At 35.7% G+C, this 14,530-nt stretch overlaps 1 protein-coding gene across 1 annotated transcript; it reads left to right on the plus strand.

Annotated features, from left to right (window-relative positions):
- Positions 1-459: 459 nt before the first annotated feature.
- On the plus strand, positions 460-1,737 carry LOC132610705 (pathogenesis-related protein STH-2-like). The gene is made up of 2 exons (XM_060325063.1): positions 460-724; positions 1,189-1,737. Exons 1-2 carry the CDS (start codon positions 544-546, stop codon positions 1,485-1,487), a joined length of 480 nt encoding a protein of 159 aa, XP_060181046.1. The 5' UTR covers positions 460-543; the 3' UTR covers positions 1,488-1,737.
- The last annotated feature ends 12,793 nt before the right edge of the window (positions 1,738-14,530 follow it).

Below are 14,530 nucleotides of genomic sequence, written 5' to 3' on the forward strand. Positions count from 1 at the left end.
ACTTACACTCTAAGTACTCTGTCTTGGTCCTACTCAGCTTGAACCCTTTAGACTCCAGAATTTGTCTCCAACCCTCCAGCTTAGCGTTAACTCCGCTACGAGCCTCGTCGATCAGGACTATGTCATCCGCGAAAAGCATACACCATGGCACCTCACCTTGAATTTGCCGCGTCAATCCATCCATCACCAAGGCAAATAAAAACGGACTAAGAGTTGATCCTTGATGCAATCCATCACAACTGAAAAGTGCTCTGAGTCTCCTCCTACTGTCCTCACCCTAATGTACCCTAATGATAAGGAACAAACATCTAGAAAAAATGGATATAGAAGTCAAAAATGGACTGCTTTGAATGTTGAAACTAAGATAAATATAAAGGTTGCTGATGACTCTGAACTCTAAACTCTAAACTCTCGCTCCATTTGTTATATCCCTATAAATACCACACATCTAAAACTTACACTATATCCCACAACTCAAAACATCTTAAACTAGCAATTAATTCAGTTCAAATATTCTCTTTTCCTTCTAGGCAAATTAACATTATGGGTGTCAAGACCTATACACATGATGTCTCAACCACAGTTGCACCTACTAGGTTGTTCAAAGCTTTGGTTGTTGATGCTGACAACATTATCCCAAAATTGATGCCACATGTTAAGAATATTGAGACTCTTGAGGGTGATGGTGGTGCTGGAAGCATCAAGAAGATGAACTTTGTTGAAGGTAATTAAATTTACGTTATTACAAGGGTTTAATGGTCGTATTATAATATCTAAGACTTATTTTAAATCACAAGTTTCAAAAAAAATTCTAATTTTCTTAAATTTCGTGCTAATGAATTATCACATAAATTTGGTCGAAGGTGAGAATATTAATTAAATTGTTGCACTTGTTTGGTTAAGCTTTTGGAAAGAGTTTAAGTTATACGCACCAATTGCAGTACATAAAATATTTACATAATCAGGTCATTTGCTATTATTAATTGGTAAAAATGATAACTAAACTGCTAGTCCAGGTAAAACTAAACATTGATACAGCAAAAAGTCTCTATCCGTGTGTGTAACTTAAATCATTCAAGAAAGGAACTAAAAATTACAAGACAAACATTTATTTATTTATTTTGCTCAAACTTATTCATATAATTCTCTGATAACCTTATTTTGCCTTAATTTTGATCAAAATGGCAGGTGGTCCAATAAAGTATTTGAAGCACAAGCTTCATGTGATTGACGACAAGAATTTGGTAACAAAATATTCACTGATCGAAGGTGATGTTCTTGGAGACAAATTGGAATCAGTTACCTATGATATTAAATTCGAAGCTTCTGGAAATGGAGGCTGTGTTTGCAAGAGCACAACTGAATATCACACAAAGGGTAATTATGTTTTGAAGGAAGAAGAACACAATGAAGGCAAAAAACAAGGCATGGAACTTTTCAAGGCTGTTGAAGAGTACCTCCTCGCCAATCCTTCTGTCTACGCTTAAGTGATGAAAATGAACCAGACCCAAACGAACGTGAGAAATCGTTTAATAAATATTATAATTAAATAATTTAAAGTGTATGCTTGTCTCTAAAGTTGGATGAGATAGAGAACTCAACGTAACGAGTGTTTATGGAGTTCCAAGGGCTTGAGTTTTTGTTATAGTTTTCTTGTTCAGTGTGTGTTCTTTCCAATTACTATGTCATGGAAAGAACTTTTTTGAATAAAGAATATTGCAAACTTTACTTTCCAAATGCTTGTTGCGAACCTAAAACTAATGTTTTGTTCAATATATATATATATAGGGAAAAGGGTTAAAAAAATACCACTCCTTTCATAAATTGAATATTTTATCCTTCATTATAAGTTGGGGTCAAATATACTCCTACGATTACCAAAGTATTTAAAAATACCCCTCATTTCTAACATATTTCTACATAAGCAAGTCTAGTCGTTGAAATTGGACGACATGGACACCATATGACATTTAACTTATTATATGTGGTGCCTACGTGACAATTTTTTTTAAAAACAATTTGGAAAATTGATTTTTCTAAAAAAAAAATCTGAAAAAATGACTTTTATTAAAAATCTATTATAAAAACCTGTTTCTTAAAAAAAACAAAAAAAAAACTAGAAAATTGGATTTTTTTAATTAAAAAATCTGGAAAATGTTTTTTTTAAATCAGTTTTTTCAGATTTTTTTTGGTAGAATTAATCCATTTAAAAAAAAAAGATTTTTAGGACACTTTTAAAAAAAAAAAATTACAGTTTTCCAAATTAAAAAAAAAATCATTTTCCAGATTTTTTTAATTAAAAAAATCCAATTTTCGAGAATATATATTTAAAAAACGAGATTTATAAAATTAAAAAAAAAAAGATTTTTAATAAAAACCATTTTTTCCAGATTTGTTTTTGAAAAATTATCACATAAGCACCACATCGAATAAGCTAAATGTCATGTAGCGTTCATGTCACCCAATTCCAATGAATAGCGTTGCTTATGTGGGAAATATGTTAGAAATGAGGAGTATTTTTTAATACTTTGCTAACGGTGAGGGTATATTTGGCTCTAACTTGTAATGAAGGGTAAAAGTAGCCAATTTATGAAAGTAGAGGGTATTTTTGACCCTTTTCCCATATATATGTATCAAAGTATATTTTGTGATAAAATATAGAAAAAAATTCAGAAATATACAAGTTGGTCACTTACATTACAAAAAAAATAGCCCAAAACTTACATTACAAAAAATAACCCAAAATATACAAACATATACAAATATGTACAAAAACTTATACCAACATATACAAAGGCAGAGAGAGAGAGAGAGAGAGAGAGAGAGAGAGAGAGAGAGAGAGAGAGAGAGAGAGAGAGAGAGAGAGAGAGAGAGAGAGAGAGAGAGAGAGAGAGAGAAATTTGGGTCATTTTTTGTAAGAATTAAAAAAAATGGGTAGCATTGTTGCCTAATTAACATAGAGTGTAATTTTCTCTAAAATATATCAAATATTTTGATTTGTTGTAAAATCATTCTAAAAAAGTTAGTACAATATATCAAAAGATGAAGCAAGAACAATAAAGAGATAAAGAGAGACAAGAGATGGGAGCTTTCTTATTCATCCAAGTAAGTTTAAGTGTAAGTACATCACCTATTATATCTCTATATATACTACTATATAGAGGATAGTCAAAAGGTGGCAATAAAGAACATAATAACTATGAAAGTTATGGGGGAAAATCATGGAGGTGTGGGAATTAATATTTACATAGTGAAGATAGGAGGTGGGAGATTTAATAGCTACATCATGGAGAAAGTCGTGGGAGTAACATCTTAGGAGTTATGGACATCCACCATAAAATACATAATATTTCATAACACTCCCCCTTGGATGTCCATAGATACTAGATAATGTATCTCATTAAAACCTTACTAGGAAAGATCCAGTGGGAAAAAATCCTACTGAAGGAAAAAAAGTACACATATCTTCTAATATGCATTGCTTGATGTCTCGTTAAATACCTTGCAAGGAAAACCCAGCGAAACAAAACCTCGACTAAGGGAAAAAGAGTACAACGCGTATTATACTCCCCCTGATTAAAATATCTCTTCATTCTGGGAGACCGCATAGCCAAATCTTGTATACCAACTTCTTAAATGTCAAGGTTGGTAATGCTCTAGTGAATATATTCGTCAAATTATCAATCGAGCGTATCTGTTGAACATTTATTTCACCTTTTTGTCGAAGATCGTGTCTGGAAAAGAACTTTGACGAAGTGTGTTGTATTATGTCTCCTTTGCTATATCCTTCTTTCAATTAAGCTATGCACAAGCTTCGTACAATAATATTGTTGAAATCTTCATTTCCAAATAAACATCATACTATTGCAAAATGTGCTGAATTATTGGTCTCAGCTAGACACGTATCCCTGACATCCTTTGTAAGTAGCTATCACCTTGGCAGGACTTGAATAAGTATCAATAATTGACTACCATATAAAACGTCATAATGTGCAGTATCCTTACATGCAAATCGGTAACTCGTCTTTGAAGAACAAACTACATATAATAATAAAAACAATGCCCTGCATTTTACATAACCAACAAAACCTTGGTAATATTTGCTAGGATAAACAAATCTATATCAATAATTTCTTTTGCAGTATGCAATACAATATACTCATCATTATCATGAGGTCAAAATGATGTTTATTTATATTTAGCGACATCACAACCATTGGGGTACTCAATGGAATTGCTTTAACCTATACAAAGATTTGTTTAAGCTTTATTTTCGTAAACCTTAAATGCTTCAAACCAATTTAAATCCCTATGGATTTTCTTTCTTTGTCTATATAGCCATATTGACAACAATTAATTATACGTATTCAAAATTTCGATATATTGCCAGACTGATAAGAAACCCCATTGCATCCACCACATGAGAATACATACATCTCCATACAATAATGTCAAGACTTTTGCAAAAAATCTTTATGCCACAAGGCACAACCCGTACTTTATATTTACGGTTTTTATTTCTCATTTTACTTTTTGCACAAGAACCCATTTGTACCCCCACTGACATTATACCTTGAGGTCTTTGGACTATAGGTCCAAAACATCACTATTTCAAGTGAAACAAAATATACTTTAACTGAGTATTTTATTTGGCCAATCATTATATCTGTCCACATTCTTTGACAGATTTGAATTCAAGATCCTCATCACCATTAATTCAAAGATACCGTCGACGGTCATTTGATATCGGTTCCAATGAGACATAGTTTATCGAGATCTCTTCATTTTTTATCAATTTCAAGTACCTAAATCTTTCCCAAGGTTTTATGAAGTATTATGTCGTGGCGCTATTTTAAAGCACTTGCCTCATTATTATGACTATCTTGATCATTTGCTTCTCTCCTCTTTAAGGAGTTTTATCTTTGGAATCGATTGGTCTATCGCCATAGCCTTTGTCCTTCAAGGACTTTAACTCTAATTGGAGCATCCGCAGTTGAAATATAATAATCACTATTGGGTCAGCAAATGGGTCTGGCAGCTTACTTGAATTATCTTTTCAACAAGGATCATACCAGTGATAATTCATTACATATACCTTATTTTTCAGCCACTTATCATCCCTCACCCTAATGTTAGGAAATCTAACATTTACCTCCCAACCTTATTTGGGGACTTATCTCTGTGCGTTGTGGTGGAGTAATTTTGTGGTGGAGTAATTGAATCATATATGATGAGTCGTGAAATTACGCGATATTCGACGCTAATTCCTTAAGCTTTTGTGACTCCTTAAGCACTTTTGTTGTTACTTTTTGTGTTTCTATGTTGTTTTGTAGGAAAAGATGCCCGAAGAGCATAAAAGAGCAAAATGGATCAAAATGGACCAAAATGGAACAAAATAGAGCAAAACAAGCCAAGTAGCTGAAATGAGTGATCGGAAGATACCAAGTGAAAAGAAAGTCAAAAAAGAGGTCAAACTGGATATTTTTGCAAAACTGTCAAAACTGGACAGTTTTGCAAAAACGGGACAGATTTGCAAAACTGTCAAAAAGTGGACAGTTTTGCAAAAACGGGCAGAATTGCAAAAACAGAAATATGGGGGCAGATTTTGACATTTTTTGGACTTGGAAAAATTGGGGGGAGCTACAAAAGAGAGGCTAGGGCAAAACATTTTCTATCTTTTGCCATTTTACAAGCTTGGAGGCTAGGGTTTCTTTCACCTACACCATTGGAGGAGAAGATTGGAGTTCTTTAATGAGATAATTCTTAAACCTTTCTTCAATTCCTTGTTTTGTATTGTATATCTAAGTGTGTAGTATTTATTTTCTTCACTTGAATCTCGTTTATGGAAATATTCTATGATTAAAGTGTTGAATGAAACTCTTGTTTTGCTTATGTATTGAATGATTTTTATTGCTATTGAAGTGGGTCTTTGTTGATTTAATTAATCTCGTTCTTGAATGTTTCCAAAGGGATTAGCTAACCCTAGGACTCACCCATTTACTTAGATTGAGCTTGGAAAAGGAAATCTAGGTTGGGAAAGATTAATTAACAAGAATTTGGGTCATTAAACTCATCTAATAACTTGAGCTCGGAAGAGGATAGTTACTTGAGATTAAATTGATTGTGCCTAATATCACACTCTAAGGCTTGGAAAAGCTTAGAGTGAAATTCATTGATTTGGTTGGAAGACTTTCAATGAGATTTGAGAAATCATTATCTATTGACACAAACCCGCTCTTAGTTGTAAAATCATAAAATACGTTGGATCGTTACTTGAGTGTAATTTCCTATTATCCAAACTTGTGGCCATTGATCATTTTACTTGCTTTCTAGGTTAGTTTACATTTCCGCATTAGTCATAATTTTCTCAAAAACCAAAATATTACCTATCGTTTGGCTTTAGCGTAGTTGGTGAAAGTTCCTTACTTTCTTAATCGCCTAGCATATTGTTCCCTGTGGGATCGACCCCGACTCATAGTTGGGTAAATATATTGCATACGACCGTGTACACTTTCTCTTTGAGGAGTGTATTTGGACGTTATCAAAAATGGCGCCGTTGGGGGTGGCACGTAGTAGCGCATTATATTTTGAAACTTGTTCAAAATTTTTAAAAATTTTGTTCTTTTGACATGTTGTGGATTAGTCACTCTTATTATTTTATCTTCTTTCATTAGTCTTGTAAGTTTAGGCGTAGGTTCTCCTTTGAGGAAAAATGTGAAAACTCTTGGCTTGTTTGGTACTAATAGAGTTAGTCTCTTGCATGTGAAATTGAAATGTGAATACCTCTCCAAATTGTTGTGAAAGTTAAAAAGCAAGGTGCATAGGAAAGAATGATCTTTGTGACAACTTTTTGGCTCATTTTGTGACTCTCTACCTACTAGTGTATTGACTTTGGATTATGAGATACTGAACTAGTTGTTCTTGCTTGGGAAGTGAAATTGATCCACCTTGAATAGTTCATATGCCATGTGTGTGAGTGTTTGTTGAATAAATCTTGTGTTTACTTTTATCATCTAGAACTTGCCCGGTTAGTCGTTCAATGCTAATTTTGATTATGTTGGTTGGAGAGATGACCTTGGGCTATCTTTGTGAAAAAAAAAAAAAAAAAAAAAAAACCTCTTTAGCCTTTCTAGCCTACCATTGCATAAATAATATCACTAGTAACCCTATTTGAGCTTATGACCTTTTCTTTGATTGCCACATTACAAGCCTTTACCATGTTTGATGAAAAGTCTCTCTTTTGAACGTTTCCCTCCTTGAACATGAAATTGTGAATTTGAGGCCAAAAGCCTAAGTTGGGGGTGTTAGTGTTGCTTGAGAGTGGTGAAGGTTGGTGTTGTGAAAAAGTCAAAAGAAAGGAAGAAAAATTGAAAAATACAAAAAGGTTGCAAACTTTTTTGTGCAAAAAAAATGCATCTTTGTAAAAAAAAAAAAAAAAAAAAAAAAAAAAAAAAAAAAAAAAAAAAAAAAAAAAAAAAAAAAAAAAAAAAAAAAAATTTGGCAGGTGACATCACCTGCGACTCGCAGGTCAGACCTGCGATTCGCATGTGGGGTCGCAGGTCGTGCCAGTGAGTAAAAAAAAAAAAAAAAAAAAAAAAATTTCTTTCCTTTTCTATTTTTATGTTTTGTTTTGATTATGTGCAGCGAGGACACTGCAACATTTATAGTTGGGGGTGGCATGTGCTAGCACATTATATTTTGGAACTTTATAAAGGAAGTTGGAATAATTGGGGAAACTAGTATGCAAAGGAAGGAGTGTTGTTTTGAAATGAAGAGGAAAGTGGACGAAAGGTTTTGTGTAGTGTTCAAGGAGGGCGTAGTCACTTGTATCCCAAATACTTATCCTACCCTTCCCTAAGCCTACATTACAAGCTTAAAAAGTCCCTATGTGATCTCCAACTAAATGTTCTTGAGTTAGTGATAAACGAAAATAAAGGCAAGCTTATGGTGTGATATTTGTTAGCACTAGAACTTCTTTGTTGAGTGTGAGCGACTTTTGTGTATTTGTCCCTTGTGTCGTTGCTGTGAATATTGTGATTTTGGGACTTTCTTTCTTGTGAGGGCATATGGATTACGATAGAGTGGTGATGTTCAAAAATTCCAAGTTGAGTTAAGTGAGCATATCTAGCAAACTAGTGGTTTTGAGTCACTTATTGAGACTTGAGTGTTGTTGCTTGATTATTTTAAATCTCTATTGCATTCTTGAAATTGTATTTTGAATGAGGGAGTTATTTGGTTGAAGCTTCACATGCTTGTAGCCTAATTGTTGGTACCAACCAAAGTCATGCTTTTGTGCTTAAAATGGATCCTCATTGAGATTTTGGTTTTAGTTTGCTTGAGGACAAGCAAAGACTTTAAGTTGGGGGTGTTGATGAGTCGTGAAATTACGCGATATTCGACGCTAATTCCTTAAGCTTTTGTGACTCCTTAAGCACTTTTGTTGTTACTTTTTGTGTTTCTATGTTGTTTTGTAGGAAAAGATGCCCGAAGAGCATAAAAGAGCAAAATGGATCAAAATGGACCAAAATGGAACAAAATAGAGCAAAACAAGCCAAGTAGCTGAAATGAGTGATCGGAAGATACCAAATGAAAAGAAAGTCAAAAAAGAGGTCAAACTGGATATTTTTGCAAAACTGTCAAAACTGGACAGTTTTGCAAAAACGGGACAGATTTGCAAAACTGTCAAAAAGTGGACAGTTTTGCAAAAACGGGCAGAATTGCAAAAACAGAAATATGGGGGCAGATTTTGACATTTTTTGGACTTGGAAAAATTGGGGGGAGCTACAAAAGAGAGGCTAGGGCAAAACATTTTCTATCTTTTGCCATTTTACAAGCTTGGAGGCTAGGGTTTCTTTCACCTACACCATTGGAGGAGAAGATTGGAGTTCTTTAATGAGATAATTCTTAAACCTTTCTTCAATTCCTTGTTTTGTATTGTATATCTAAGTGTGTAGTATTTATTTTCTTCACTTGAATCTCGTTTATGGAAATATTCTATGATTAAAGTGTTGAATGAAACTCTTGTTTTGCTTATGTATTGAATGATTTTTATTGCTATTGAAGTGGGTCTTTGTTGATTTAATTAATCTCGTTCTTGAATGTTTCCAAAGGGATTAGCTAACCCTAGGACTCACCCATTTACTTAGATTGAGCTTGGAAAAGGAAATCTAGGTTGGGAAAGATTAATTAACAAGAATTTGGGTCATTAAACTCATCTAATAACTTGAGCTCGGAAGAGGATAGTTACTTGAGATTAAATTGATTGTGCCTAATATCACACTCTAAGGCTTGGAAAAGCTTAGAGTGAAATTCATTGATTTGGTTGGAAGACTTTCAATGAGATTTGAGAAATCATTATCTATTGACACAAACCCGCTCTTAGTTGTAAAATCATAAAATACGTTGGATCGTTACTTGAGTGTAATTTCCTATTATCCAAACTTGTGGCCATTGATCATTTTACTTGCTTTCTAGGTTAGTTTACATTTCCGCATTAGTCATAATTTTCTCAAAAACCAAAATATTACCTATCGTTTGGCTTTAGCGTAGTTGGTGAAAGTTCCTTACTTTCTTAATCGCCTAGCATATTGTTCCCTGTGGGATCGACCCCGACTCATAGTTGGGTAAATATATTGCATACGACCGTGTACACTTTCTCTTTGAGGAGTGTATTTGGACGTTATCAATATACCGCACATTCAAATTTTAGATGGGAATTATTTGGTTCCTGACCCTGAACCAATTGTGATGGGGGAATTTTTCATAACTTGTTGGCTTGATGCATACAAGTGCTGCTACATATTACATAACACATCTCATTAAAATTCTTTTTGGGAGGTTTGTTCTCATAACCAATTGTTTAGCTATAATTGGAGGCATACAATTTCTGCTAAACCCACTAGGATATAAACCAGCATTATCTACATAATTTCATAGTTTGGAACTGTGCTCTTCATATAACAATTTGAGCAAACAATCTTGAAAAAAACAAATTGCAAGTTGATACCAAATGCACATGTGACCACATGGCAAGTGAACGGGCCCATATTCACCTTTTATATGTTCCAAAAATCAGGGAATAAATCCCAACCTTAGCTGGTACATTAATCAACTTGTCATCGCGAGAACAGGCAGCACAAGAGAATTCTTGAAGAATAATTGATTTCTTCAATATATAACCACATGAATTCTCAATTATTTTCGCATCATATTTTCACCGGATGGCATACAAGTCATGCCAACTTCCTTAGCATGTAATCCATCATGCTTGTGTTTATGTAGTACAAATTCGGAGGAAAAAGGGGCAACATCACACATACATTTTATTTACCCGTTATAGTTGTAGTAATATGAAGATATTAAACCTTCTCATAATTTATAGTCTCAATAATTCATATATTGTCAATACCTTTGAAACTTAAAAAAAATCTTTTGAGACTTACTATAATATCAATATTATGAACAATTTCATTCCTCCGGGTAGTAACAAAGTAGCTTTTTCAGAGCTCCCAATTAATTATATACTACCTCATATTTCGTAATACCATCCATATGGTGAACATCTCCTTTTAAGGAGTAATTATAATTATGGTCATGGTCAAAACCTTTATAAACAAGACTTATTTCTTACTTTTACCCTTTAATAATTCATGATAAGATATACCACAATATTTATGACGTACTAAAAGTATGTGACCTGACCATTGACCATTTATGTCAAAACAACTTTTTTCTTTCAAACCTCTCATAGGGGTGAGTTGTGGTATTTTTCAACCATACATCAGCACGTCCTTGTCCATGATTTTTATCACATCTTGACACAGTCACTTTCAAGAATAGTCAAGCATTCACAATGCCTATCAAAAGTCACATTCTCTTCAAGCAATGAATTATAATCATACATCTACGCGCTTCATAAATTTTATTATAAGGCCTTTGTCAAGCCTTGACATTTATCATAATTATATGACCCACCTCAACATCACCTTGAATTGTATTCCTTTCTTTTGATGGAGGATTTATAAAATTTTATTAAACTAGGTCGCACGACAAACGCTTACCAAATGATCCTTCAAATCATATTAATGACAAAAATTACCTTCACCTTTAGAAGGATCACTTTGAGAACCATAACGTTCTCCCTTTTATGATACCACAATGATGATTAATATTATTTTATCTTTTGCCACGCCCAACTCATTCGTATACACTTGTTTTCATTTAGACTTATTATGCACTGCTACCACATTCCCCTCACGGAAGCATATCAAATGGGATGGGCTTCACGATTTTTCACCAAATACACTTCATTTTGCCTTAGTCATCATTATATGATCAATATAGTGCATCGAGACTCAAACCCAACATCTTATCCATATAAAGGTGTGTTAGGTCATATATCAATGGGACTTGAACCCAACATCTTATATTATCATCATAGTACACAGGAACTTAAACCTGATGTCTTACCCTCTTGGTGCAATGGGATTTGAATCCACCGTCTTACCCTCAACAATCAATGGCATAATAGGCCAAAGATCAATAGAAAATTTATGCTTGAAAAATTCCTTAGCCATTTACGAGTTTTTAGAGGAAAAAATAACATCTTACCGTTCAATTATTTAATTAGGAGGGAGGGGTTGGATATTATCAATGATGGAACAACTAATTATATTTTAACGACCATCAGAACTATACATGAAACAGATGCCAACATAAATATTCAAAATGTTGAAGCAATGTTTAAGTTGTAGGGGTTCAAATCTGGAGATAACCGCAAAAAAAATTCATCTTCTAAGACTTGAAACGATACTCATCACATAATATCATGTCATGATAAATAGTATTATTTGCCAATAGCCTTTCAATAACTTTCAAGATTTAAAGCAATTTCATTTCAGAAGTTGTCACAGTAGTACTCACGCAAATCTGCAGTCTGTATTACTGAATTACTTGAGTCAATTAGTAAGCCAATAGGTGCTAAATACATCTAGCACATTACTGGTTAATTTATATAACTACACCTACCGCATATTATCTTTATCATGCAATACCAATAGACAATCATAAATTATTAAATTTAACCATGTGATGTAACCATAGTAGAGTTGTGAAGAAAATTATATTCCTCTGAGGAATAAAGAAGTTAAAGATCTGAATGATGGCAAAATATTACCTGACACGGAGAATTAAACAATAGTCACTGGAAACATCACTTTGAGTTGAGGAAACAAACCTAGCTAGTTTCTTTATGTCATCTTCCTAGTTCTTCATAAATTTTGCCATCTGAACAACTGAAGAAGTGCGGCTCGACTAGGAAAAACTATTCAAGTAGAAATAGCGATTCGTGCTGATAACGTGTTGTAAAATCATTCTAAAAGAGTTAGTACAATATATCAAAAGATGAAGCAAGAACAATAAAGAGATAAAGAGAGACAAGAGATGAGAGTTTTCTTATTCATCCAAGTACGTTCAAGTATAAGTACATCACCTATTATATCTCTATATATAAGTATAAGTACATCACCTATTATATCTCTATATATACTACTACATAGAGGATAGTCAAAAGGTAGCAATAAACAACATAATAACTATGAAGGTTGTTTACCCCGGATTCGGATAATCAATTAAATTTATAAGTGGGTATAGGATATGTGCTTTGTTCTTGACTTGTGTTAGATAAAGGAAACAAAGATTAGAGGACCCCTTAATAAAACGGCTAGTGATAGTAGTTGCTAGGGTTACAAACGTTTATGAACAATATATGATGCTTGATGAAGGAAAACAACAACAATAAAAGAGATGGCCTTGGCCGAATCGAATGAGAGAGAGATTGTATATATGATTCTTCTATTACATGTGTTCTTGGAGAATAAAAGGAGCCAACCCCTCTAAAGGAGGAGGATCTGCCCTATTTATAGTGCCCCCTCCATTAGTTCTCATACAATGGGAATTAATAAAATAATAGGAACTACGATAGCTCTGCACGGATTTGGTGGGATTTGACTGACGGCGCCGTCTGACACACGCAAAGTAGGTAGCTGACTATGGCAGGACGCTACTGGCGCGTGACCCGCATACACCGGTCACTCGGACCACGGCCGCTCGGACCAACGGAGACGAATGCTCTGGTCATCGGGCTCGGCCGTTCTAACGATGTCGAAGGCCGGCCTGCCGATGCTCGTGCCCAGCTCCGGCCTAAGCATTACCCCGGTCAAGAGCGAACGGTAGCGCCACCACATCTTCGTTCCTTCCTCCGGCTTCGATCCCCGGTTTGTCCCGTATCCGGTTTTTACCGTATACAGATAGCCCCCACACTCGTCGGATCTCCGATCTATCGGAGTAACGGGGAGGGGATAAGTTCCTAAACTGGTGGCCCGGCCATCCCGACGTTGTCTCCACATTTTGGCGGGAACGATTGCGTAACGCACACCCCTTTATCGGCCACGTGTCTCAATCCTGGTGGCCCACTTCTGCCAACCGCCTTTTTCACGTCGTTTCGTATTAATGAGGGGCACGTGGCGCCACCTGATTGGCCGTCCTCGGTAACCGTCTCTCTCCCATGCCTATATAAGGCCTTCTACCCCTTCATTTTACCACTTTCACGCTCTGCATCTCCTTCAACCCCATTTCAATTCTGCGTTTTTCTTTCTATTTGCACCACACACAACCAACTTCATATTTGGTCTCCTTATATATTTGTTGCTTCATATTGCGTGCTCGAGAGTCAACCTTGTCACCGCCGCAGTCGAGTATCCTTTGTCCGAGCGTTGCTGTTTCAAACTTTGCCTTGTATCGAACCATCAGTTCCTTCGTTATTCTTAGATCCCTCTCTTCGACCCTCTTTCCCTTATATCTTCGAGATGTCCGAGTCCACTTCTCACGATGCCCCACTGGTAGCATCCCCGGGAGCCGAGCCTGCGTCCCCGGTTAAATTCGAGCCCACGGCATCGGATATCATACCGGCCAAATTCAATTTCAACAAAGACCTTGAGGTCGAGAAACCTTCCTCCGTTTCGGACAGGGGATTCGATGTGAGGCGGTATCCCTCATCCATTACCGATGAGAGGCTCGACATAGTCCGGGCCGATTGCGGGTGGGAAGCCCGTCCTGTTCGGGTCTTTGCCCCCGGACCTGATGAATCTGTTACTGACTATCGTGAAGGGTTTTTGTACGTTTACACGTACCCCTTCACTCTCAAACTTGACCCCCCGGTTGACCCGGTCATCCTCGATATGTGCCGTACTTACGGCGTCACGCTGGCTCAGATCGGCCCAAATGTTTGGAGGGTCGTGGCGTGTCTCCGGTCATTGGCCAACAATGCCGAGAAGGATTTCACACTGGCCCATCTGATACGCCTATACTCCCCGAGGCTGTTCCGGGGTGGCGTAATGAAACTGGCCAAGCGCAGCCAAAATCCGTTCTTTGCGAAAATGGACGAAGATAGAGACCGGGGATGGTTGGAGCGATACGTTCGTGTGAAGACCGAGGACGTAATCCCAACCGAGCATATGCCTTTCCCAGAGAA

The sequence above is a fragment of the Lycium barbarum genome, chromosome 9 (genome assembly GCF_019175385.1).
Source record: "Lycium barbarum isolate Lr01 chromosome 9, ASM1917538v2, whole genome shotgun sequence".
NCBI lineage: Eukaryota > Viridiplantae > Streptophyta > Magnoliopsida > Solanales > Solanaceae > Lycium > Lycium barbarum.

Coding starts and splice junctions, on each gene's coding strand:
- LOC132610705 (XM_060325063.1), top strand. CDS start 544: ATGGGTGTCAAGACCTATACACATGATGTCTCAACCACAGTTGCACCT. Junction 725..1,188: donor GAAGATGAACTTTGTTGAAG/GTAATTAAATTT, acceptor TCAAAATGGCAG/GTGGTCCAATAAAGTATTTG.